Source organism: Ursus americanus, chromosome 19 (assembly GCF_024610735.1).
Source record: "Ursus americanus isolate L20-20 chromosome 19, mUrsAme1.1.p, whole genome shotgun sequence".
In the NCBI taxonomy this organism is placed as follows: domain Eukaryota; kingdom Metazoa; phylum Chordata; class Mammalia; order Carnivora; family Ursidae; genus Ursus; species Ursus americanus.
Genome location: NC_142145.1, coordinates 17300703 through 17327841, shown reverse-complemented (window position 1 = coordinate 17327841; position 27139 = coordinate 17300703). Strand labels below are relative to the sequence as shown.

At 43.9% G+C, this 27139-nt stretch overlaps 1 protein-coding gene across 1 annotated transcript in view; it reads right to left on the bottom strand.

The window, feature by feature from the left end:
* Window positions 1-25981, bottom strand: part of FECH (ferrochelatase) — a 32445-nt gene extending 6464 nt beyond the window's left edge. Inside the window, exons 1-7 of the mRNA XM_045790171.2 lie at window positions 25774-25981; window positions 21255-21381; window positions 16074-16193; window positions 14553-14701; window positions 8670-8804; window positions 5754-5860; window positions 2342-2440 (exon numbers count right to left, since the gene is read on the bottom strand). Of these exons, the coding sequence (XP_045646127.2) occupies window positions 2342-2440; window positions 5754-5860; window positions 8670-8804; window positions 14553-14701; window positions 16074-16193; window positions 21255-21381; window positions 25774-25840 (804 nt within the window). The 5' untranslated portion in view covers window positions 25841-25981. The remainder of the gene's footprint in view (window positions 1-2341; window positions 2441-5753; window positions 5861-8669; window positions 8805-14552; window positions 14702-16073; window positions 16194-21254; window positions 21382-25773) is intronic.
* Between the last annotated feature and the right edge of the window lie 1158 nt (window positions 25982-27139).

The following is a 27139-nucleotide window of genomic DNA, read 5'->3' as shown; positions in this document are numbered from 1 at the left end:
CCCCCGCTCTCTGGGGGCAAAGATTTCTGTCTATTTTGTTCATTCCTGTATCCTATGACAGTGCTTAGAATACAGTGGATAGAACAGTGCTCAATAAATATTGTTGAAATAAAATACTGATAAACTATTTTATGATATTACTAAAAGTTAGTTAAAAAGCCATTAGAAACCTAAATATAGAATGAGTGAGGGAAATAGAAAGTCACCATTAGAACAACACAGAAATAATTACTACAGGCAAGATCTACCAAAAGATGCTAAAATTAGCGGGCAAAAGTCGAGGAACAAGAAGACATTTGCGTAGTCTCAAAACATCTCACCTAAGATACTTTAAATTACGAGGAGAGAAATGGTAACCTTACAACGTACAAATCCAGCAGATACCCCCTTAGACAAATGGCCAAGGATCACATCACCAGCGGCAGGACTTGTTGTCATCAGGTACCCCCATGCCATGCGCTGAGAAGGAGAGATCACCCTGGGGTGTTCTTCCCAGTACTGCAGAACCTCAATCGAATCATGGGAAAATACCAGACAGATCCAAATGGAGGAGCGTGCTACAAAATAACTGCCATTCCACTAAATCATTCTTCAAAAATATCAAGGTCATGAAAGACAGGGAAAGCATGAGGACTGTCACAGACTGGGGGATACTGAGGAGCCGTGACAACAAAAGGCAACATGGGATGCTGGACTGGATCCCAGAACAAAACAGGACAATTGTGGAAGAAGTGGAGAAATCTGATCAAGCCCGGCCTTTGGCTCATAGCACTGCACCACTGTTGGCTTCCTGGTTCGGGTCACTGTGCTGTGGTTATGGAGAGGTCAGCATGAGGAGAAGTTACAGGAAGGGTGTGTGTGTGTGTGTGTGTGTGTGTGTGTGTATGTATATATTTATATATGAACCCTCTGTACTATTTTTGCAACTTTGCCTAAAGTCTAAAATTACTTCCAAGTAATTACTTCCAAATAATAAGTCTTTAAAAAGTCACTGAGGAGGAAAAAGTCCTTAGAAGCAAGTGCAGAGGAAAAGAAAAGTCCCCTAGAACAGTCTTCTGCCTTAGACTATCCCTTGTCTTCCCTGCCCCTTCCTCATGGCCCCATGGCCTTCCTCAGTCCCACACGGGACCCTGGGCCGCAAAGAAAGCTGGCAGCAGCATGCTCAGTCCCTGAGGGAGAGAGAAGGAAGTGCAGCGGATGGGGAGGGAAGAGCAGGCAGCACCTGGCTCATAACGGAATCGATCATGTGGAAAAGTGTGTTTCCTCCTCTCCCGGTTCAAGAGCTTCCCTTCGGGCTCTTCACACATGGCCTCATCACACCTAGGACAGTTAGGAAAAGGATGCCGGCGGGCAGCGGGATGGACATGTGAAGAGGATTTGCATGATACCAGAAGAGAGAATGTGAACTGGTTAAAATAAAATAGGCAGGCTTCCAGAAGACAAATTTCTCTCCCAAGCCACCTACAGCTGACCCGGCACCTGCTGGGTGGAGACAGAGTGGAAAAGCTGTTAAGGGCTCGACCCCAGTGACCACCAGGTGGCAGTAAAGACAGATTAGAAGAGTGGCCCCTGCCGCTCTGGTTAACTCCATTAGCTCTGGAGTTAAACCCTTAATGACACCTCCGAAGACGAACTCGCCATGTCTCTGGCTTCGAAAGCACTGTTTTGGGCACAATGATAGTTCTGAGCTGATGCAACGGGCTGCTCATTCCATGCACATCTCTGTACCACCCAGCACACTAGCTCCATCATTTTCGTTCACAAATGTGCAACGAGCTAGGGCTCGGAGGTAGTGTTTTAGCGAACACCCAGTGTAACGTGAAAAACACAGGAGCAACCAGATCACAACCTGATACACTCCGTATTCACTTGCTAAAATGTGGGCTCTAGTCCTGGCAGATTAAAAACTGTAATCATTTCCTGGAATTCAAACAGCCCCTATTCAGTCTTGACAAAAGAATGGGACGGGAGATGGCTCAGTGTGACTGGAGGCCCTCAGTGCTGCACACTGACCGAAACATCAGGTGAGCTCCCTCAACAGGGCAGGCAAAAACAGCCTTCCTTTACCTGCCCCATGTACTGAAAACTCCTGTTCATGAATATACCCTCCAGTGATCATTTCAAAGGAATTTATTAAGACAATATTTATTCACAATATTATAATTTGAATTAATTATTATTAGGTTTCAAGAAATGCGTCTAGTTAAATGAGCACCTAGGTAAGTCTGAGACGTTAGAACTTGTCCTTGCACCAGGCTCAGGATGTTCTAGAAGCTGGGTCCCACTGGCACATTCAGAAATCCTCTACCGCTAGGTCATCCAATAAAATGCTCTTACTTACAGACATTGGCAGTGAGTGAGCAGAAAACAGAATGACCACCTCATTTCTCTTCTCAAGTGGAAAACGGTCCAGTTCTTTCACTATGTGGTCTGCAAAGCACTGTGGGAACAGCAAGAAAGAAGGATGAGAAGGAGGTGAGAAGAAAGAAATAGAAGGAAGAGAAAATATGTTTAAAATGAGAGCTACAACAAAAATCTCCTGGCAACCCTTAAAAACTGGAACTCTCTTTTTTAAAAAATTGCAAACAGTACAGTCTCCTCTTGCTTTGGTTCATCATGAAAATGGCTCATAACGGTTTCAGGGGCCTAGGGAATTTGATGGGAAACTTCTAAAGCTCGCTAATGGCTCACTGAGAATGAATGCTCTGGATCTGCTTCCCCTCGGGAGGAACAGGGCACACTTCCAGATGGAAAGAAGACACAGATGGGAAGGAGAAGTTGTTTTAAGACCTCTCATTTGCTCGGTTAGCAGGAAAACAGCTTACAGGCTCTTTCTAAATCTTCCTCAGTTTGGCTTTCAGGCCTATCACATTAAAATACATTAGACACAAATAGTAGAGGAATAAGAAAATACTATTCTATTTTTACGACCTTCTTCTGAGCCCAGTATCCTCCCTGAGTCAGTCTTCGTAACAACCTTCATAACAACAGATGAGAGGTTGTACAGCTCTCATTAAATTCACAGAGGGGGTAAGAGGCGGCCGATGTGGGGGCCATTCAGTCACATCTGCGGGACCTGGGCTGCCAGGCAGGCCCCGCCTCCGCCTCCAAAGCTCTGTCCACCAGACCAGTTAATTCCCTCCGTCTAGTTGGCTCCTTCCGATCTACATCAATAGGTGCTGAAATACCCGATGTGAAGAGGCTTTCTTTCATCTTCCACTTTAATCATTCTTCGTCACTTAACTCAGAAAGCAAATGCTACAAAGGACATTAATGGGTCAATTGACAGAACTGGAATATGAATGTAGATTAGATGAATTTAAGTCTCGATGTTAAATTTACTGAAGTTGAATATTATATCATGGTTATGGAGGAGAAGATCCCTGCTACTTAGGTGTCAAGGGTGGCTTCACAGATATAAGTTACTCTCGGAAGGTTCAGAAGAAAAATGTATACACACACACACAGCGTGCAAATGACAGAGTGGAAGAAATGCTAATAATATGTGAATCAAAGCAAAGAGTCGAATTCCTATACTATTCTTAGTCTTGTAACTTTTCTGCATGTTTAAACTTATTTCCAAATAGAAAGGTTTTTAAAAAAATCATAAAGGATGATTTATCGGAACCACGCACATCTGCGCTTGTTGGTATTTTGATACTTCAGGGGTTGATACTATAAGAAGAGCAAATAATTCCCTAATCAATTAGCACTGAGATATTATTAATCTTTCCACACCCTCAAAATTGGGTGAATAAATGTACTAAGGTACAAGCTGGTACCTAGAGAGTTTCCTTTTCAAAATGTATAATTTATCTATAGAGTAAATGTGGTTAGATTAGATATAAACAAAACCATTATTTTCTGGCTGTCTTTGTAGTGCTTGGAAATGAAGGATGTGCAGGAAGGACTGTTTGGACAGACAGCAGCCTGGGTCAGGAGACCCAGAGTGAAGCTTACATGGGAGCCTGAACTCACGTTTACTCCAATTACCCCGGCAGCTAGCGACACAGCAATGAAATGACAGTAGGGATGACAGTAGGGAAATGACAATTTCGAGTAATTACTACCTATAACAAGTAGAAACGTAGAGCAAGACGATAGTTTCAGTGTTAGTTTTTAACTGTATTTTTAGTTTCCAATTACGGTTTGACTTGTTTTTTTAAAATTTCTGCTAGATATCAAATCTCCTCATGTCAGCTCCATGATATAAATAAAGCCTACCTATAAACTTTTGTTCCTAAAAAATGTTAGTATTTTTCCTTTTCTTCCCTCACAAAAGTGCGCGCAGAAACACAATTTGTTCCGGCTTACGACAGACGCTAAGCCGTTGTCCACACTGCGGAGCCACGGGCAAGGAGAAGGCTACTTAGACCATCTACAATCCATCGGCGGTATCCTCGATGTGCGAGCCCTCTGCGGAATGAAAGAGGCAGGCGGCTCTCAGAGCCTTCAATCACACCAGCTAGAAGGGCAGATAAATGTCTCTAAAATTCCCTTTCATTTTGTGAACGGAGACTTCCTCAGTTAAGAGACCTTTCCATCTTTCTGCTTCCCCTCTTTTCAAAGGGCTGAATTTTAATGCAAATCTAATTACTCAGTGGATCAGGGCAGGCAGATGCTGTGCAGATCCCTCCGTTCTCTGCTACCACATGTCAGTGCTGACCTCAAACCCCTGGCTCTCAGTCACAGGCCGCCCAGAGCAAACCAGCAGGGGCACACTGGGGCTTCCGCGGTGCTAACTGGACCCAGCAATACAGCGAAGGGGCGGGGGGCCCTCAGAGCAGAACGACACACATCCCTAAGGGAAAGCACCTCCTTTTCACTTTTACTTAAAACTGTTTTTCCACCTAAGTGTTAACCCTTGACATCACCTCTGTGCCTACAGAACACGGGCTCTAAGAGCAGGCCTGCTTTTACCAATGTCTGGCCCCACCTAGTGGTGTTAGATTTTAAGTGACTCCAGGCTTTTAAAAAAGCTGTTAAACGGGTATTTTGCCAGAGAATGTCCACGGAGTGAAACATAAACTGGATGAAACCTAAATCACTTCATATGTCTCCTACCTAAACTAACTCAAAGGCAGAAACCTCCTCTGACAGAACAAAACTATGTCTGTACATTTTAGGGCAATTACCAATATTACCCTCATGTACAAATGGCAAAAAAGTATACAGTAAAACCAATTCAAAGCTATTGGCTTTTGAATTGTAGTTTTAACTGATTCTCCAAAAACTAAGCATCTGTCCATGAAAATACTATAAATATAATTGTATGGGAGAAATCTGAAATTTCTTCTAATATGACTTTCTCAACTGAAATGTTAAATCTATTTTCATGTCAGAACAAGTAGACTTAGTACATTGAAAAATTTTAAAACCTTTTGTCATTTTAAAGGATTTAGAAAATACAGGATCTGTCGGTCATTCAGTATATAAACGTAAATTAATGGAAATACTGTTTAATCTTCCATGTCCTCATTATTGGGAAACATGAAACTCAAAACATAATTCTGCTCTAGTTTGTAACTAACTGTTAATCCGAAGAAAGGAAAGACTCTAACCTTTAATCTTTAAATTTACTTTCTCTTGTCATAACATGTCGAGTCTCTAATACTTTTTTTTTTTAATCCCAGCACACAATTTAAGCAAGAGAACGGTAAGGCTCAGAAGGACACCACAAACCAGGCAGGGACAAGAACCTGACCCACCCCAGAAGCTGGGCCGACGGGGGCTGCGGGCAGTGGCTGGCTTACCTGAATGAGGAGGGGGTGTGTGGGCCACCTGTCAATGGTGCTCCACTTCATCCCAGGCTTCTTTCCCACTTGGTTATAGTATCTGTAAATGGCATTTAAGCTGCTGCCTGAAAAATACAGGGGACCACTTAGTAGACGCGTGTGGATGATAATGCAAATGAAAAACAGACCAGTAAAGGCAGCAAGTTCGAAATAGGTAACTGCTTCTATACTGAATTGGTCTAATTACAATCATTTCAACACTCTAAAATGCAGATAGATTTAACTACCCTGCAAATGAAGATCACTAAGACGCAATTAACTGCAATGGCCTTTCAAAGACTAGTTAGGCCATTTCTAGGGAGAAACACGATGGTAGAGGATTTATGAAACATAAGCCGCTGCTGTTTGCAGGAATGAAGTCTAACAACTGGAAGCATGTTAATTTTTCCCCCCATTATGAAGGTAATCCACCTCAGCAGAAAATGTAGGGGGTGGGGCAGAAAGGAAAAAAGACACTGGCCATGATCCAGCATGCTAATACAGCCATCGTGTTACTCTAACAGAGTTCTTTCCTATTATTTTCCTGTAGAGCTGTTTTGTTTCACAAAGTTGTAATTTTAGCATATATGCAATTTTGTACCCTGAGTGCGTGGGATATTTTTATTTATTACTATGAGATGCATACTTTCTACCTTACAATAAAATCTTTAAAACTATTTTTTAAATGACTTGTTGATAAGACTAGCTTATTTAGATTTGTATGAGCATTCTCTATTTTTATCTGCTTCTTCAAGATTATCATCATTCCCCAGAAGAAGTTAAATGGGTAGCAAGTCCTTACAAGTAATCTAACAAAACTCGTATTTTTAACCAAGAGGTCAAAATCACGAAAATTCAGACTGAAGGAAGGCAGACAGTGCCAACCCAATGCAACTTTTTCCTGGCCGAGGGGAGCTGGCACGCAGGCCAAGACTAATCCTATGCAACCAATCCTAACACGGAGCCTCTTCCTCAATCTTAACATAGGGCAAATGTTCCAAAACCTTTCCCAGCTTCCCACACCAGTGCGCTGGTTTCTGTAAGGATGAGGACTGTTAACCTGTTATATCTCCAGATTAAAATACGAGCCGGGATACAGCCCATAGTTAAATCAAATGTACACTTAGCCTAAAACTTAATTTTTAAAAGAGAAATGAGTTCCATTCTGGAATACAATGAGACGGATAAATCCAAATTGAGTCTACAGTGGGTTCGAAAACAATCTCTCCAGAAATCACAGTCACCAGCATATTCATAGGGCAAGCCACACTGTACAGACGAATATCATCTTCAGGACTTCTGAAGCCACAAAAGGATTCTGGAAGCCACATGAGTTCTTCTGGGTGACTCAGAAACATGTGACGAACTACTCGAGGTAGTAATGAAGGGGAAAATAGAACTAGAACAATTGCATGTGATTGATACATAGGATATACTGGCTCTGCCCCAACAACCTGTGTCTAAACAATACAACAGGTAAACAACACTCTCATGGCCTCAAAGAATGGATGTGCTTTCCGAAGGCTTTCGCATCTCTGAGTGAAGATGGACCTGCCCTTTCACGTGAGCCGGACCAGGGAAAGCCCACACAGACACTAACACCTGAGACAGCGGTGAGATGAAACCCAGTCAATGCTCTGTCCCACAAATAACCACCTTCTTAACTTGTCTAATGCTGACAGCAGACATCTACAATGAAGGTATATATATTTTTAAGATTTTACTTATTTATTTGAAAGAGAGCAAGCAAGAGCGAGCAAGAGAGAGCACAAGCAGGGGGAGAAGCAGAGGGAGGAGAGGAACAAGCCGACTCCACACTGAACGTGGAGCCTGACCCAGGGCTCGATCTCACGACCCTGAGATCATGACCTGAGCTGAAATCAAGAGTCAGATGCTCAAGCGACTGAGCCACCCAGGCACCCCTACATTTGACATCTATTTTTTAAAGGAAGGCAAAGGTCTGCTTAGAAATTTAGAAAATCTGATTCCTTCTCCGACAACATATCAGCAGACGTTTTGAGTTGCAGAGGTACATTCCCAAAAGAAGTCACAACTCAAACTCTTGAGGGTGTCTGAGAACTCAGGTATTTTCACAGGAGCTCTGAACAAACGTTTAAGGCACCAACAGGCTTTGAACATCTCCTCTAGCAGCCTTTTGTCTCTCTTTATAATTACAGAAACAATATGCACTAAATCCAAAAGCAATTTGGGAGTCAAAATGTGCTGAGCCCGATCCTTGAAGCAGAATGCAAACAGATGTCTTTGTAGGCAACAGCAGAAGCTTTACCTATTACCAACGTTACACAGAAGGGCAAACAGGATGATTTTCCTGCTCCAGTTAAATATACAGGAAACAGCACACAGTAATATTTTCCAAAATCTAGAACACTGAGAGAAGTTGACAAAGGGAACGTCAAGCTGGGCTTTGGTTTAACCAGTAAACCAACCCATAAATAAAGCAGAACAAAAAAACATACTAATATTTCTTGTGCTACCTCGGTACCTCTGCTTTCAAAATGGAAACAGCTATCACCTTCACTACGTTACTGAGAATATTAGGGTTGCCATAAAAATAGGGTTTATTACACAAACATAAGAAGTGGCTTAACGTTCGTCACTGATCCATTACCCAACTGCATTAAAGCGCCGAGCACCAGTGCCGACCGCCTTCCACCCACCATTTGTAATTCTCAGCCGACTGGCCCATAACTCAAGGGACAGATGAACCATGAGATTTTAAATGGACTGACCTGAACTCTCGTGTTTAAAGTGGACAGGCTGGATTTGCCATTCAAATGGAAAATGATTTATCCTTTCCTTCCACACGCAGGTTCCCCGGGGATGGCTGCTAGGGCCCCGCATCCCCACCCGCCCACTGTCAAGGGGAAGCCTCACCTGTCGTGGAGCAGCTGTACTGTGGATACTGCGTGAAGGCAATAGCCCTTTCGATCCCGTCTCTCTCCATCTCTTCAATTGCTTCTTCTGTTAAAGGATGGACGTACCGGAATCCAATATAGTATTTGTGAGGGGCTATTAGGAAGCATGTGTGGAAAGGAGAAAGTATTAATCTTTATATAGATTCCTCAGAGTCGCCAAACATCATGCAAAGCCCAGAACGAAGAACAGTTAACCTAATTTCCTATGAGGCTGATAATGTGGGTAAGTTTAGAATATTCCTCAGATCTTACCCAGTCTTCACTAGTGCACGGACTTTTAACCCCTGTTTTCTGGGATCAACCTCCCCCCCGCAACACACACACCTCTACCGAGCACAGTGGTTTTTAAAAGTCAAACTTCTGTTCTTTATTCTCTGCTCTTGACTGAGATAAGAGAGACTCAACGGAAGGAAGGAAAGAAATAACACTTTTTCTTGAAATGTAATCTCTTCTGATATACCAGATACTGTGGTGGACACTTTAGCTTGTATTTTTTCTTTCATTTAAACCCCATTTTTCAGATTAAGAAACTGAAACCCTCCAAGGTTAATAAACCTGCCCAAAGTCACACCTAGCAGAGGGTGGAGCTGAAATTGAATGTGGGTCTCGTCCCTCCCAAGCCTGTGCCCCTTCCCGGCCCTGAAGCCCGCTTCCACCGGCCCCGGTTCCCTCCTGCTTCCTCAGGCCCCAGGTCACCGAGGTAAGCTCTGGGATACTCAACAACCGTTCACGGATTACAAACGATTGAAATGATTCTCCTCATGTAAAAGATGACGGAAGCGCAACAACAAAGCTTAAATTGGAGGCACCAATTCAGATTTGAAGTAACAGCCCAAGTCGGTATACGCCCCTGCCTTCCTTCCCTGTGTATTCCTTACAAACCCCGTCTCCTGCCCCTCCTCTGTCCTTCCCCATCTTCTTGTCCTGGATCTTAAAAGCACCCACCACCACACAATTTCTTAGACATTTAGAAAATCATAAAACTGAAAGTTCCTGTTATTTCATAGGACAAAGCTCCCACTCAGGGATCACACTGGGAATACGCAACATAAATGTTAAGTCGTAACAGAACCAAGATGATGCTACTGTCCGAGCGTGAGCAGGGGCTGTCACTAAGTAAGGGCCATGAAAGAGCCACAAGAATTGTTTAGGCTAAAGTGAAGGAAAAGGTAACGTGTTCACTGTTCGTGTATCTGTATAAACGGTTCCTCAGTGACGGGACACAGGGAACGGGCAATCAGTACATGTTCCCAAGGACAGGAACAGATGATGGAAAGGAGAAGCGTGTGTGTGCGTGGGAAGGATGGGCTGCTCTGACGGTCTCTGGCTGGGGACCACAAAAGAGGAAGGTAAGGGTGTAAGGGGAATCATTTTGCAGTCTGTCCCTTCTAGGCCATCAATTTTACGTTCTCTTGGGTCAAATGATGAACCGCAGTTAAAATACACCAGCATGCCTGATGCTGTAAGCAAAGTCCAAATGACTGACGGACCGAAGATTACGTGGTTCATCCGAAAACTGCCAACTATCCCACTACCAAGTCCCCGTCTGAGGAGCTCTGGGGGACCTAAGCTGAGGCTGCAGTGGAATCTGCCTTCTAATCTATTCTGAGACAATCCTATTTCTAGATTGCTAGGGTAAGATGCTCCAATGCTGCAGGCCAACCAGCTTCTGGCATTCTCTTTCCACCCTTGAAAAGTTGCAGCCTAAGCTCCTGGGGCCTGGGAGTTCCTCAAATATTGCAGAACCCAGGGGTGGAGTGGCGGCCCCTGCAGATAAAGGCAGGGTAGTGACCTTGCTTTGAAGTGAGGGAGGGTAAAATACTCTGGAAGGAACAGATAAGACTGTTCTATAAAGAGGGCCTGGCCTGCACACACGTACTGCAGGAGAACGGCAATGTGCTCTCTCTGACTGGGCCTCGCCTGGAGAAATAAATGTTTCCTGAAGGCCACTCGCCGGCCTAGCCTAGTCTACCCTCGGAGCTGCGGCCCTGCCAAGTCTTTGGTGACCCGTCACCAGGAAAAGAAAAAAAAAGAACTCTGAGTTGGATTTTTAAGCAGTGAAACTTCATTAATTTCCAGCCCACAGTTCAAATGTCTGCTTTGTACATGACTCGAGAGAAAGGTGTGAAATAGATAGCATCACACTTTTTGAGTTGTATCACATCATGAGCCCTAGGCCAACGATGAATAATAATACAGGCTCACGTTTATTGAATTTTTATCATGTCACGCACCAGGCTGATGCCTTTCGTGATTACCTTATGTAATATTCACAATGACTGTAGGAGTGGGGTTCTGTTATCACCCCCATTTTCGAGATGAGGCTGAATGGGTAAGTCATCTGCCTGAAGGCCTACAGCCAGGACTGGGGAAGGCAGCTCCATCTGAAGAGAGCCCATGCTCTTCCCCACCATGCACCCTGTAAAGAACAACGGACTCATTCTACGGAGTAGCATGCATTTACAGCTTCATCAAGAGCCGTCACAGTCTACAAAACTAAACTGCCATTTTTTTAAATGTATTTTAGATTTAGACTTTCGTGAAATGATTACACTTCTCACCTATTTTCCTTCTGTATTCCCTCAATTCCTGTACTGCAGTGTAACTGTATGAAACCAATTCCAAGTTATATTCCCGCATTAAACTGACCGTATAACTTAATAGTCAATTCTACACAAAGCCAGGGCAAGCTGAAATTTCTATACCAGCTACTAAGCAAAAACTACCTCCCTAAAAAATGAGAGTTTGAAACATTTCTATCTGTTCATAATCATCACACTGTTTTGCCTAAAGAGAACTTTTTTCCCAATAGAAATAAACAACTAGACATAGTTTAAAAGTATACTTTATGGTTTTGAGTGAAAGTATGAAGGGAAGAGGAAGGAAAAAGAGAGGAATGAAGGGAGGGTCAGAGAAAACAGGAAGGAAAAGCCACACAAAGGGGATGAGGCGCCTGGGTCTTCACGGCTGGCTCAGGTCTATTCTGCAAAGCATTAAGTAGCAGGACAAGGACCCTCTTTCTAGGTAATCTGGCTGAGCCCCCGGCAGAGCCACAGAGCCACACCTGATAATCTTGGTCGTCAGCACAAAGCTCCCCCAAAGCAGCTTCCAAACCTTGAGACTATTTCATTTTTCCTCTATCTGCATTCTGTGTGATCATTGGCCTTCCTACCCGTTTTGTACAGCATCTCTCCAGTAAGTCTTAAAAGATTTTCTCTCTGGGGCGCCTGGGTGGCACAGCGGTTAAGCATCTGCCTTCGGCTCAGGGCGTGATCCCGGCGTGATGGGATCGAGCCCCACATCAGGCTCCTCCGCTATGAGCCTGCTTCTTCCTCTCCCACTCCCCCTGCTTGTGTTCCCTCTCTCGCTGGCTGTCTCTATCTCTGTCAAATAAATAAATAAAATCTAAAAAAAAAAAAAGATTTTCTCTCTGCCCCTTAAGGAGACTAGGCTGCAATCACAGGGTCTCCCTGGACTGGAAGCTTCTTGTAAGTAGAAACCATATTTCTTGACTTTGAAAAGCAGTATCGAACAGTGCAGGGCACTCAGGGCGCCACTGATGAATGAACGAGTGGACAGTCTTGGGCCTTATGGAGCATCTTTACCATGCCCCCATAACAGGTCGGCCAAAACCGTCAGGTGGTCATCTACCGTGCAGGAGAGAGCAATAATTTAACTTGCCTGTTCCAAGGGTCCCAAGTGTGGGCCACAGAGGACAGTGATAGGTCAAAGGGTCATCAGTACCAAAGCCCTCCCAGGACCATGCCCTGGACAAGCTTCTCAGATCCAGAGAAATGAAAAGTAGCCCCTAAGACAATTTACTCCCTGCTTCAATGAAAACAACCAGGAAACTCAGTTCCATGAAGGTAAGGGTGTGACTTATTCACTACTTTATCCCTTATCGCTGTACCTGAGCATGTCAGTGCTTACAAACACCTGGTGGCTAGCTAGATGGAAGAATGGGTGGGGATTCGTGCATGAAAAAGCAGGTATGTAAATGATCAAATGGGCAAGTGAACGGAGTGAGAAAGGAAGAAAGATGATTTCCCATCACATTAGTAATGATTTAGTGACTGGAGAGGCAAACCACTGAGCTGATGATACTTCATGGATACGCTAAACTTATCCCCAAAGCTACAATGAAGAATAATAGACTTTACTTTTTCATATAAGTCTCTATAAGCTGGAATGCTTAATAACTGATTTTTTAAAAATCACTTATAATTCTGACTATGAAAATATGAAGTGGAAATTACTATTCTTTGGTCCCTACCAAAGCCGGGCATAATCCTAGAATCTAGATGATGTAACTACCTTTGTACTAGATGGCCACAGATTAAAATAATCAGATGTTTGATAGTAAGTGATTTAAATCTAGTTCATTCCATGGGACTCTTTCCAGGCCAACTTGGGAGGCTGAGGCCATGGCTATGTCTGTCTGATCCGGACAACCCAGCAGCCTCACCATGGACAGAGGGGAGATGGGAAGGATGCTCTCCGTCTGTATTCCGTTTTAGAGTCTAACAGCTCTGCTGGGATCCTTGATGATGACGGGTACTATACTACCACATCAACAGAAAAAAAATGGCATCTTGCCACCTCTTTTTTCCACTGAAGACAGCAGAGCAACTGCAGATCTGATTCACACTAAACCTTTTATCGTGATAAACTGTTAGACTAGAGGGCTTGTTTTCTCTCAGGTAGGTGTGAGTAGGGCACAGCCAAGTTTCCCTCACCTAACGTTTTCAAGATACATCGTGGTACGAGTGGCTGAACTGTGTAAGAAATGCCCTTGGGCCACCAGCGAAGGCAGGAAGCACACCCGAGACTCAGAAGCGTGACTGAACAATTTTCCAAGTGAGATGAGCTGAGCTAGAGCCTTTGTCCCTGTATGTGATGGGAACCAGTGGCTTCTGAGAGCAGCTTGAAGTGACACTCACTGGTGTTTTCTCAGAGCAGAGTGAATGCTTTTGGTCCCGCCTGGAGGGGAGGCTGTCCTTGAGGCTCCCCACTGTGTCACACTCCTGTTCTCATTCTGAAGCCCCAAAATGCATCTGTAATTAATGTATTTCATGTGCCTTACATGCACATTTCTTGGTTTAACATTTCTCCTATTGGGCCACATCTGCAACAGATGCCGTCTTAAAATCAACCGGCAGTTTCGGGTCTTAGTATATATAAGAACAATGGTGTGTCCTGCAATCTTGAATGTGTATTGAACGCAGCTAAATACGGCACTTACAATTCATTCGTGTAGTTAGTGCTTCGTTCTGCACATTATTCTTCTGCATTTGAGGTTCTCAGAAGCCGGTTACCAGCTGCACGCAATCCTCCTTGTTCCTCACACTAGCCAGTATTGCTGAGAGCTGAGAACAGTTGCTGAAAGTTGCTTACAGTCTCACGGCTGCCGCGACAGCTAACTAATTCTGCTCTGTTCATCTAATTAGCTTTCCGCACAGAAAGAAAAGGCACGAACAGCAGCCCTGATCCATTTCCCAAAGATTTCTTTCCGGAGCAGTGAGATACACATCTTTTATTCATGGTATGTGGCCTCTTCCTTACAGTCTAGCTCAACTTAACACACACCTCAAACTTCCTTTTGAAACTAATGTTCCAAATCTTCAGCTCTTTCCTCTGTAACATAAGGAAGTAACAGGCTACACGGCCAAGGACAAAGGATAATGGCTGGAGAACGGAGTTAAGGGACCGTGCATCATATAGGAACCCCCACAGATCAAGGGCTGCGGGTACACAGAACTGCATCTACCATCCAAGTGTTTGGGACTTCAGATCTAATTTGTAAGAACAAGCCTAAGGAGATATTGATTAAGAAGCGCGGTACCTGTGTGTGGGGACAACTCATCCAGCAGCTTCACCATGCCTTCTCCTTGCTTGGAGGTCCACATCTTGATGGGAGACCCGCCTCCAATCCTGCGGTACTGCTCCTGAATTTTGGGGGTTCGGCGTTTGGCGATGATTGGTGCCAGCTTACTAAATCATTTAACAGGTAGGTAAGTGGATTTTATTCCACCTTAGCAATCTCAGAAACTACTCAATAGAAAAGATAAGGAAAATTGTAAGAAGAGCCTAAGAAGATAAAGCCGTTAACAGAAGCTTTGAGTGACAACAGCCAGCTCTTTTGGCCTTGAGTAGAGAGAGAAAACTAAACACTCTCTGAAGAGTAGCCACCTCTGCCCCACGTGTTATTCTAGCAACACAGCCTGAAGGCTCAGGACACCAAACACTCAGGCACACACACCCAAGATGCGTGCGAGCCACTGTTTTAACACTTCCTGGTTCTACTCCTAGTAGGAACTGGGATACACGAGGCAATAGGAAGCATATATTCCTCTTACTTTAAGAAAATGCAAATTAATCATAAATGCATTTGCATATGTGAGGAAAGATGTACGCACACCACATGAATGTTCAGGGTAATACGTAAACAACGTCAATGCCCACCATGAGCCACAGGTTAAATAAACTAAGGTATGATCAAACAATGCAATTCTATACAGTCATGGAAAAAAAAATAAACCAGATCTATATAATCTGTTATGGAACTATCTCCAAGATACATTAAGTTTCAAAAAAAAAAAAAATAGCCAAGTGTTAAATAATGTATATAAGTACATTCATATTTGTGTTGAAAAAGACAAGGAGGATATATATGTGCATGTATACCTATATATCTATATCTATAAATAAAGATACGTATATGTTTGCATATGCAAGAACTATTTCTAAATGTAACCAGAAAGACATCTGTACAATTACAGATTTCTCTCTTTCTGGTTCCATCTGTAACCTCCCAAGTAGGTAACTAGAAGGGTGGAGCCCCAAGGAAAGGGACACTTGCTTTTTACTGTGAACATTCTTCCGCTATTTGCATTTGTTATCATACGATGTATAAATTTTTCATTACAAAAATCTATTTTAAAAGAGAAGAGAAGGAAGGAGGGAGGGAAGGATGGAAGGAAAGAGACAGCCACAGTCCATGTTCACAATATGAATGAATACTAATCATTGCTTCCCTGAGTATTAATCAGCCATTGAGTGCCAAGTACAAATATACCTGTAACAGTCTTTAAAGGGACATCATCTGTGTCAAGACAATTGCAATTTCCAGAGCTCTGGGGAGGAAAGGGCTCAAGGGGAATCCCCCCCAAATTGCTTTCTCTCTCCCCTGCAATTCTTTCAATATCAAATCCCTTTTATACCTACGAAAATAATAATGCTGCTCTAACCACTACCAGATATGCATTAAAACCATTTATTTTTTGAACCGAAGGAATGAGGTACATGTACGGCAAGGGGCGCTGCACAAGTTAGGAAGAAGCACAGGTGCTTAGACATGTCTTACTTTTGAATAGGAAGCGTCATGAGGTCTCGGTCCAAGAAGAGCCTCAGGAGAAAGTCGTGAACGTCTCCCAGCGTTTCAGGGCCTCCCATGTTTAGCATTAATATTCCAGTTTTTGGCTTCCTACAGAAAAAAAAAATGCAATGGTTGATTTGTAACTTTCTATTTTCTCCTCTAGGGTACAATCTTGGTTCAGCTAGCAAACTCACATCTAATCTGTTCAAAGCAAAGGTACAGACCTACAGAGCAGTGCACTGGCATCCCAGGGCTACCTATCTGCGAACGCACGAGGCCTCCGGTTGCACATGGTCCCAGCTCTGACTCTGGCCTCGGTCTCCTAGCTCCATGCATGACGCAGGTCTTCTCTGGGCTTGAAACGTTCCTCCACTAAACGGCCAGTCCTGAACAAAGATCCCATTCCTTGGGGACTGAGAGCCAAGGTATAAATCTACAATTGTGCTGAGGCTGGAGCAACTGTTCATGTGAATGCCTTACGAATACACAAATGACTTGGTCTCTCCAAATGTCAGTTTCTTCATCAATAAGACAGAGTGTCCACTATCACCTCAAAAGGTGGTTTTGAGAATTAAATAGACAGCATACTTATTTAGCATGATCCGAAACATAGAAGTTCTATTATACACAGAGAAGCCATGGGCTTTCCCAGAAATTTAAACTTCCAGGTTATAACACCAGCCCATCTCTAATTCCTTTATCTGCTCCTTCTCTTTAATTATTACATTAAATTATTACTGACACATTACTTCTTGCTACTCTGCTGGCTTCTCCAGAGCCTGCCTTCGCTCCTTCTTCAGAGCCTCCCATTATAATAAAGTACACTCCTCACTTTGCCCTCACCTCTCCATCTTCCATCGGGAGCCCCTGCTTAGGGGATTCCTGCAAGAAATTGCTCTAACTTATTCAAATAGGTTCCAAGCAAAAGATTCAAGCACTGAATGAACCAGAAGAAGCAAAAAGAAAATCAAGCCGTTTGGGGGAAGTTAAATAAACAAAAGGACTATGCAAACTCTAAACTTGTAAAATCCAGAGTATGGAGCCTACACAGACTAGAGTGAACCAGGCCAAGAGGAGTTCTCCATTCCTAAACCCCTTCAGGGCGCAAGATGGAGCCAGAGTGGGACCAAGTGTCTCCCGCATGCTTTAGGTAGCCGCCAGCAGCCCAAGACTGGAGACTGGGAACTCTGAGGTCATACCCAGAGATGAGAGCCTGGAAAACTGGAGGCCTGCGTGTTCCCGTGAATGGCAGCCCTGTGACGGTGGTGAACGAGTCTGCAGGTGGGGCACTAACGGACAAGGGGTGTTTCTTCCATTCACGCTTTTGTTTTTTTGAATTTGTAAAAATTTAGACATAATTTACAAACCATAAGATCTGCCACTTTAAACTACAATTCAGTGGTTTCTAATATATGTACCAAGTTATGTGACCATTACAACTATCTAATTCCTAAGCATTTTCATTACCCTGAAAGAATATCCCCCGCCCCCACTAGAGCCATTCCCCACTGTCCCTCCTGCTTACTCTTGGCAACTGCTAACCTGCTTTCTAGGTCTACGGATCTGCCTATTCGTACAAATAGAATCACATAATATGTGGCCCTTTGTGTCTGCTTTCTTTCCCTTAGCATAAAATTTTCAAGGTTCATCCATGTGATAGCATGAATCAGCACTTCTTTCCTTTTTATGGCTGAATAATATTCCACTGCACGGATGGATGTAGTCTCCATTCATTCTTGATAAAGCAGCTGAGAAATGACCAGACTGAGGTTTATTTAAAACACCATTATTACAAATGCGGAGGGGGTCCCACTTTCTAACCCTCCTACATCCAGACCACCTCAAACTACTGCAGTGACTGAGCCCATCCTGCTGAGACGGCTCTTTGGAAGACTGTTCCTAATGTGTTCTAAAGCCAATGAGAGCACGAGGACATTTTAATTGCAATTTTTAAACAAACGCTAACATCTGGCAATAATGTGAGGCAGCAGAGTGTGTCAAATGTATACAGGTGGACACTGTTTTCTTGAGCGAATGCACTACAGGGGAATGAGGCAGAAATCTGAATTCTCAGCCTAAATTTTCAAAATAAGAACCAATTCTTGGGGTAAGGGGAGTGTTGCATGCCAGTGAAGTCAGGGATCTTCCCATTTAGACCCCATTATAAGGATGAACTTGGTTCACTTTTCACATCATTGTCTTAGACCAGCGTTTCTCTTCCTCGGCACTACCGCATTTTGGGCTGGATGATCCTTTGCTGTGGAGGGCCGTGTTGTACGCCGTAGGGTTTCAGTGGCATCCTGGCCTCTATTTGCTAGATGGCAACAGCGCACACAAACACACACACCCACCAAGTTGTGACAACCAAAAACGCCTCCAGACATCACCAAATATGTCTGGAGGGTGGGAGGGGAGGGTACCCCCCTCCCTCTACTGAGAACCACTGGGTTAGAAGAAGGGAGTTTACTTCTCCTTTTTACTAAACCAAGCAACTATTCTGGACGATGGTCATTGTCCTACAACTTTTCCACCTCCTCTGACCAAGAGTCCTATCAATGAATTAACAAGCTGGTATTTAGTTTTCCTTTCTTGATACCTGAAAATTCCATATTCATTATATTGTGAAATTGTAATACTCCCTTAATCTTTCTACTTAGACCACCAGTGTTCTGGGATCCTGTCTCTCACCCTCAAAATCTGTGACTCACAATAAATTAAGCGCATTTTTCCATGGATTGCTGCCAGTTAACAGATTACTGGTTAAGAAACCCCAAGCTAAGAGACTTACCTAAGCCACAGAGGGTATCAATGTGCAAACGAGATTTAGAACTGTTTTCCATCTATAACACCTGAGCTCAGAACAAGAGTGGCTTTAAAATGGATGTTACTCTGCCCTGCAAACCCACGTTTTGTAAACCATGATGATCTTACACATGAAAGAGATGCACACGATTTGAAAATACCTAAATACACATGCACTTAATTCCAAACTGTGTTGTGCATGACGAATGGCGCATTAGCTGTCCTTGGCTGACACCCTCTATGCGAGAATGTGAAGTGCAAAGCTTTAGGCATGGTCTCTCTCTCGTCCCCTCCAGACAGAGGCCATCTGACACCAAGCTCTGAATGTCAAGTCCCCTTTGTTTGAATGTAAAAGTATAAATAGCACAACGTATTTAAAACTTCTCACGTGAAAAGGTTTTAACACTTTGCCATTGTTATATTCTGGGACTCTCAAAATATGAGGTTTTTCCTTTGAAATACTAATTGTCCATAATGTAAACTTGAGATCATCAATTAATAAAGATACAGAATAATTCTATTATACTGTATATAGTCAGCATAAAGATATATAAAGATAAAGAGGGGCACCTGGGTGGTTCAGTTGGTTAAGCATCTGCCTTTGGCTCAAGTCATGATTTCTGGGTCCTGGGATTGAGCCCCACATCAGGCTCTTGGCTCAGTGGGAAGTCTGCTTCTCCTTCTCCCCACCACCCCCTCCACTTGTGCTCTCTCTTGCTCTCTCAATAAATAAACAAAATCTTTAAAAAATTAAAAATTAAAAAATAAAATACACAAGCTATTAAAATAATGGTGAATATTTATATTTACATGGTGGATATATTATTAAATTTAAAAAGAAGAAACTATAAAAATACTATGCACAGGACTGTCACATTTTGGTAAATATACACTGAATAAATATCAATAGGTATGGACATAGAGACATAATACTGGGTGATGAGATTCTCAATCAGTGATTTTTTTAATCTTTTTTTTTTTTGCCTGTCTATATTTCCTAAAATGAACCCATTTCTTCCGTATAAATATGATATAAAGTTAATTAATGGAATTTACATATTTTTTAGATTTTTATTTAATTTTAATAATTTTAATATTAAGGCTATTTATATCATTGGCCTCTGCTACTAGGATAATAGAGTAGTGAAATAATGATTCTCCCTGGCTTCCACATTGAATCAGGTTCTTCAGGTTACATCAAATACTCACCCTAAACCCTAAGTACTTAAAGCACTTTGTACCATAGCGGAGGTGAGAAAGGAGGGGCCTGGGGGCAAGGGGGAATGGTGTCCATGCTGCCAGGACAGAGACGGCATCTGCTTCCTGCTTTCCTCACCAGATTCGATCATTTAGGAGGCCAGAGAGTTGAAAAGGGATGAGGGCCCCACCCCTAAGGCTCTGTCCCCCCAAAACCTTAGTTTACTCAGTGTTCAACCAATGTACCCAGGATCACACAATGAAAAATAACAAACACAAAATAAGACTATTCATTTTCATAGCTGTATTGCTTTCATGGAACGTCTAGTCTAGAAGGAAGGTCAAGGAGTTAATAGTTGACAGAGACTTTCCTTCTTTCACCTCACTCCCTAGTGTTGAAGCGTGCTAGTTCTGGTACTCATCTAAATAACTGCTTTTTAGAGTCTCGTGTTGCCTCTGTACCAAGGAAGACTTAAGAACAGCTGTGGCTTCTGTTACGGAAGGGGGCACCCAACAACAACGCCACGCCTGCTGACATCCACCAGCAAATAGCAGGGGTGAAGTACAAAACTGGTACTTTATTCCTTTAATAAATCTCAAATCACATTATGTCATTTCTAATTAGGTTCACGGTGTTAACCGTGAAAAACAATGGGCAGAGTTTACTACAGAAATTCTTGACAGATTATTCTTTACCCTATACAGGACATACACTTCATAGGTGTAATTATGTTAGGTTCATAAATACATTTCCAGCATACATATAATTTGTGTTACATGACATATTCCAGAACTAAATTCCTGCATGATCTGCAGACTGTACTGAGCTATGTGTCCTTTAACATAAGCCCTGTGGGATTTTCACTTGTCAATCATACCTCAATAAAGCCGGGGGAAAATTTTTTAATGAACAATTTTAAAATCTATAAAAAATTTCAAAAAAATTTTAAAACCTTAGGGGTGTGTGTGTGTGTGTGTGTGTGAGAGAGAGAGACAGAGAGAGAGAGCTGTAGTTTTCCAGCTACTGAAAGAAAGCCAAGAAAATCACACCCCACTCCTTACACACTGGCATTCCCCAGCAGCTTTCCTCCTAAGGCAGCTTGTATCCACTCACAGGTGTTGGCATCAAGAAAAAAAAATTCTTATTAGTACCTAAAATTAGAGTCATACCTCTTCCCTGGTTGAACTTGCAGTTTGGGGCTTCTGGCACGTTGGGCTGTTTCTGTGGTAGCTGCCGCCATGGCTCCAATCGACTGGCACCTCCATGGCTGGCAGGTCCTTGAGCCGCCATGCACCACTGTGACAAAATTAAAGTAAGAGCATGAAATCTAGCTGGGAAGTAATCACTTTGTAAGAGGTCCTCAGAGCATCAGTCCTGGATTTAAAATTTAAAGAGATGCTGCAGCACAGGTGATTTTCCCAGCATTTCTCTGCACATGGGTAAAGGCACTCATCTTTACCTCTGCGGGGATGAGGTGGTGCTCCCAGGACAGTGTATCAGGACCTGCAAGGTGCCTTTTTAGAAACACACCTCCTCGCTCTGCCTCAGCAGATTTTGACAAGATCCCTCATGAGAATCACTGCACGTTTCTGGAAGTTACTGGCAGCAGTGTGCTGCTCTTGTGAAAGGTGAGAAGCTTGCAGGACAGGCTAAGAGCCACTGATTTAGGGAGTGGCAGTCGAGCCAGTTTTCCACTGTCAGTTGCACAGACCTCATCTGCCTATAAGGCTTCTCCCATAAACCACTGGTGCTGAGAACCCCAGCCCTGCCCTTGGACTGTGCCCTCTACTTGAGAGGCCCATTCTGAGCAGCTCTCCCCATGGGGTATGCAATCTCCACAGCCAAGGATTCGCGGACCCCTGAGTCCATGGCCCATGTTCCTGACCAGTCTCCCAGGACCCAGAACCCCAGAATTCCCTGTCCCCAGAGCCCCATACTCACTGCCGGGGTCTGCACAGGCCTCCTTCCTAGATCTAGCCTCCTGAGAGCTGACTGTGCCGTCAGTGCACGAGATTCTTGACCTGAAGGGTAGCTATTTGCGGGGCAAGAACAGAGCTTGTACACACAGACTGGAGTGTCCACTCGGGTGTATGCACAAGACTCTTCACCATGCATGGCAGAACCAGCAGTGAAAAGAGAAACAGGGAAGCCTGCAGGCCAGGGGCAGCTCTCCCAAGGCCGTGACATTTCTGTAGGAACTCTGAAGAGCTTAACAGTGCACCCTTTCAGGGCGTGATGAAGGTCTAGTTGCCAGTAGTGGAGAAGAGAACACACTTCCCAGCTTGTTAGCTTGCTATCCCACATATGATGTGTGGGTCTCCATTGGCACTCTTGTCCTGGCCTCCACAAGAGTTAGGTGTGGACCTGGTGAAGCCACCTGAACTGTGAGGAGTCCATGGGCCCTATTTAGTTGTAGCATGACGAATATTCATCCTTAAACGACATACAGTGAAATTAAACTGAAGCTATACGGTAGGTCAAGATGGCAATGTGGGACAGTGGTTACTGCTGTGCCCCAAACTGTATACATGACCTCTCCCTTCCCTGTTCTCAAACTAGCTGGTCTGAAACCAACTTGAGATCAGTCTCCTTCTACCCTCCTCCTACTTATGAGTCAGAGGCGTCCTGGTAAGGAACTCGGGCTATGGACCAGCAGATCTGACTGCATCCAGCTCTGCCACTTATGAGTAATGTACTGGGGACAGGCCATACTCTTTCTGAGCCTTAGTTTCCCCAGTAAAATGACAACACCTTGCTACGAGGATCCTTATGGCAGATGAGACCAGTGACGTGCTCGGCACAGCACCAGCCATATATGATTAGTGCTGGCATTAGTTTCATTTGTAAGCGTCTAGGGCATAGGAACTACACCTGCTGATTTTTTTCACCTACCCTGTCTATAAGACATAGGAGAATGGTATCTCCAGGCCCCTTAGATTTCCAGCTATCCATATTGTGCACATTCCCAACAGAGCCAATTACGTGAGCTTGTGCTGAATAGGCCTTATTAACTCAAAGTGGAAGTGCAAAAGATTGACATAAAGAAGTTCAATGCTGCTCAAATGAAGTCTCAAACCAACTCACATCTCCTTATTTTAGACGAGTTCAATTCTGAACTGCATGAGATTTAACCAGGTTCTCAATCATGCCACAATGTCTGCAATTCCTTATATGAATGAGATTATACTGTATTCCATGGGGTATCAGAATAGAATTTGGGCATTACATGATTTGACTGCTGGTAGTAGGATTTCCCCCTGTGAATCTTAAAAAGGGAGTGGCAGAAGGGAATCAGGGTGAGACTAGAGTCCTCAACTAGTACATTAGTATTTCCTAGGACAGTTCGGGAGCTGGGAGCTTTTGAAGCTGCTGATCTATCACCATGCCCTATACTTACACAATCCTCTGTGGTTGAACAATTTCTCAGGGCAATGCTGCTAATAACGGATCCTCTGTGCTCAGGACTTAGGGCTAATACACCCACCTCTCAAGAACATCTCCATGACACTCCCCTCCCCTAATGATCTGAAGGTTCCAGAGAAACAAAGAGTAGTTTTCAACCAAAGGATTAGTATACATGTAGCTAAAGTTGTTTAAAGTAACTATTCAAACAAAGGACCAACTGAGACTCCGGAATATACTCGGTTCACAGCTTAAGAGAAATCTAAAGGCACAGACAGCATTGTGTGGCATAGAGCGTATGTGTTCCGGAGCCACAGAGATCTAGTGGAAATCCCAGGTAGCACCAAACAGGCTGTGTGGCAGTACTTGGACAACTCAAAGAACTACTCCAAGCCTCACTTTTCTCATCTGTAAAACAGTGATAAGGCCAACTCTGCAGGACCGCTGTGAAGATTAGGAAAAATTTTTGAAATCTATGTCCAGCCCCAAGAACAGTACCAGGCACACAGCAGGTGGTTAAACAAGAAGAATACTCAACAGCAGGGACTTGCCCATTTATGAGCTAAGACCAGGTATACTAACCCTACGTATGACATGAACTGCTAGTCTACTAGCTGTGGAAGGCCTACAAATCATGAAGGCTATAAATCTATGAAAATGCAGGAGAATATAAAGAAAGCAAAACTTCCCAACTCCTGGACAAACCCAAAAGGTGAATCATTCAAAAGTTTACCTGTGACTTAAGTTCATGGGTATCAACTGGTTCTCTAAAAACAAATTATTTAATATTTTGGATGCTTAGGGGTGAGGCAGGGGAGGGTATAAAAGCACACAAGTACTTAAGTATATAATGGACCCCTTTTCTATCACAAAGGAGACGAGGCTTATTTCAAAAGGTACTCATAAAAATAGGTACCATTTTAAAAATTAACAGAAATAATGTACTATATGGTGATTATTAATAAACACTTGGAGAGGGGAGGCTTTCAAAAAAGAATTATTTTCTGGTACAGCACCAAAATGTTCTAGTGTCCTTAATTTAAACACTAATACTCTTTTTTTATTATTCCAGAATTTTTTTTCTAATTATGAAAGACACAGATGCTTAGTGTAGAAAAGTTGGAAAGAAAAGCCAAAAAGAAAAAACACTAATTCATTAATCTACCAACTTTCTAATTTAAAAATATATATAGTATATGCAGCACATGGCCCACCCCAGGAGCTTCTTATTGATTCTTTCATATGCTAAAAACATAGTATAAAACTTCACTTTTACACTTATACTTTCAGAATTTGTTTTCAGAAATGCTACTCAATTTTTTCTAACCCAGATAATGTTAATTCCTTCATTTCAACAAGATGATTAAAGTATTATAACTACATCTTAAAATCAGAGTCCATAATTCAACTGACCCCAAATCTTCACGTTGCTATGGTTTCTGAATCCCTAATCTGGACAACAAATCATTTAAAGTTTCTCATACTGTTCTGTGACCTCAAACGTAGAACCTGTCAGATTTTGCCACAGAAAAGGCCTAAGAAAGAAAACACTAATTCAATACACCTTTCAGCCCCGTTACTGACACTGCGCTTCCTCTTCTTAAAAGATAATGCCTTTTGCTCCCAGTTCCCTTAGTGACCTGACCCTCAGTATAAACTGGGTCCTTATTATTTTCCTCCCAAAGCGCCTGTGATAAGATAAGGAAATTCAAAGTGGATTCTCTCCATTCCTTCTCAGTAGGCACCAGACTGAGGGGCTGGGGAACTGCTTAGAAAAAATAAGTCAGGTCTGTGTCCAGTCACCATTCAGCAGCAGTGGGCACACTGCGACCTCCGTCACCAGGGAGGGAATCCCAGGACAGATGTCCGTGGTGATGACGACGATGATGCCTTAGTTACCATCCTCAGTGTCAAGTCCCTAATACACCCCCCCCTCCCGTAATGCTCACAACAACCCCCTGACGCTTATTATTGATTTTTACAGATAAGAACTAGGGAGGTGACAAATTTGGGCACTGCTCCTGGCCACCCAGCTGACCCGTGCTGCTCCAGGACCCCTCCCGGCAGCGCCCCAGGGCCCCCAGATGACCCACGTACCCCCTCTCGCCCTCCCAGGGGACGACCCCTTTCCGGTCCCTTCTCCATGGCGCCCCTCGCCCCGTCGCGCGGAGCTTCCTGCGCCGCTCCCGGAAGCCCCCAAGTCGCGGGACCCCGGAGCCAGCTGCCCGCTGCCCCCGCCGTCGCAGGGACCCCGGCGGCGGTGGCGGCCGCGACAGCCTCACTTACTCCGATCGCGGAGCAGGGCGGCCGCAGCTCTCACGGCCGCAGCCATGTTTGTGCCGCCCGAAAGCATTCCCGGGGCAGCCTCGGCCCGGGACCCGGGTTCCTCCCGCGGTGGCGCGATCGGGTGTCGGCCCGCAAGGCGCCGGGCTGCTAGCACTACCACCCCAGGCCTTATCTTGCGTTACTGCCCCCTGAGCCCTCGCGGTGCGCCTGCTCATTCGCTGCCCGCCGGGCAGGGCCTGGGCCTCGGGGGCGGGGCCAAGGAAGACACGCCCCTCACGGGAGCCCGTCCTGCAGTCCCGGGGGTGAAAGGGGCCCGGTGCTGCGCTAATGGCCGCGCCCACCACCCGGCAGTTCCTGGCACTGGAGCCCCGCTCGGCCCCTGATCACCCTGAACAAATGCCCTGGTTGCATCAGCCAACCTGGTCAAGGCAGGAACCGCAGCCACAACTCAGCAAAGGACTTTACAGACATTTCTAGTACTTTTACTGAGATTCGAGGACGCGTTTGCCACAATTCTCCAGTTTGCTCGTTGCCTCACAACTGTGCCGACCCAGTTTTGTTATGCTTGGTTTTCAGAATAGGAAAAGGAATTGTTTTATATGAGACACTCATGAATGACATATTATTCAATTTCTCTGTAGCATCTCTATGTAGCAGAGTTTGACAGGTGGGACCAACAAGCAAACATTATACAGCTAACATGAGAAAAAAAGAACATAGGAAAAAGTGAAGGCCAGTCTAGCAAATGCGTTTTTGGGAGGGATGGCATGGTGAAGTTTGTGGGTATATCTGCACACCCTTGCAAGGTAGCTATCGGGCCCCAATCCCGCACACGCGACAGGCACCTCCCTCATTTCTAGCCATTCCTGCATTCCCACACGTCCACCTGCCCATTGTTCTGTGCGTCCTGAAGTACAAGACCAACCTTGAAACAGAAGGGTCTCAAACATTATTCACTCGTTGAACAAGCATTGACCACGTACTGTGTGCACTGGAAAAACAACAGACAAGTGGCTTACATGGGGGTTAAAGGAGAGACAAAATAATCAGAATATGTATTATTTAGAGCGATGATAAGCGTTAGAAAGAAGAAGGAAGCAACATGAGGAAGATGGGGGAAAGGGAAGCTAATGCAATTTGAAATAGATGGGTCAGAGAAGTTCTCACTGACATCCAAAGGCCTGAAGGAGGTAAGGGGGCAAGCTTCATGGAATATTCTGGAAGATGGAGTCTAGATTGAGTTGAAAATCACCTATCTGTAGCATAAAATTTATGTTCCTGATTGAGTTAGTTTATTATTAGAGTTGGTCCTCCTTATGGTTATAAGCCAAATGTAAAGTATCATATTACATGGATTGTCTTTCAT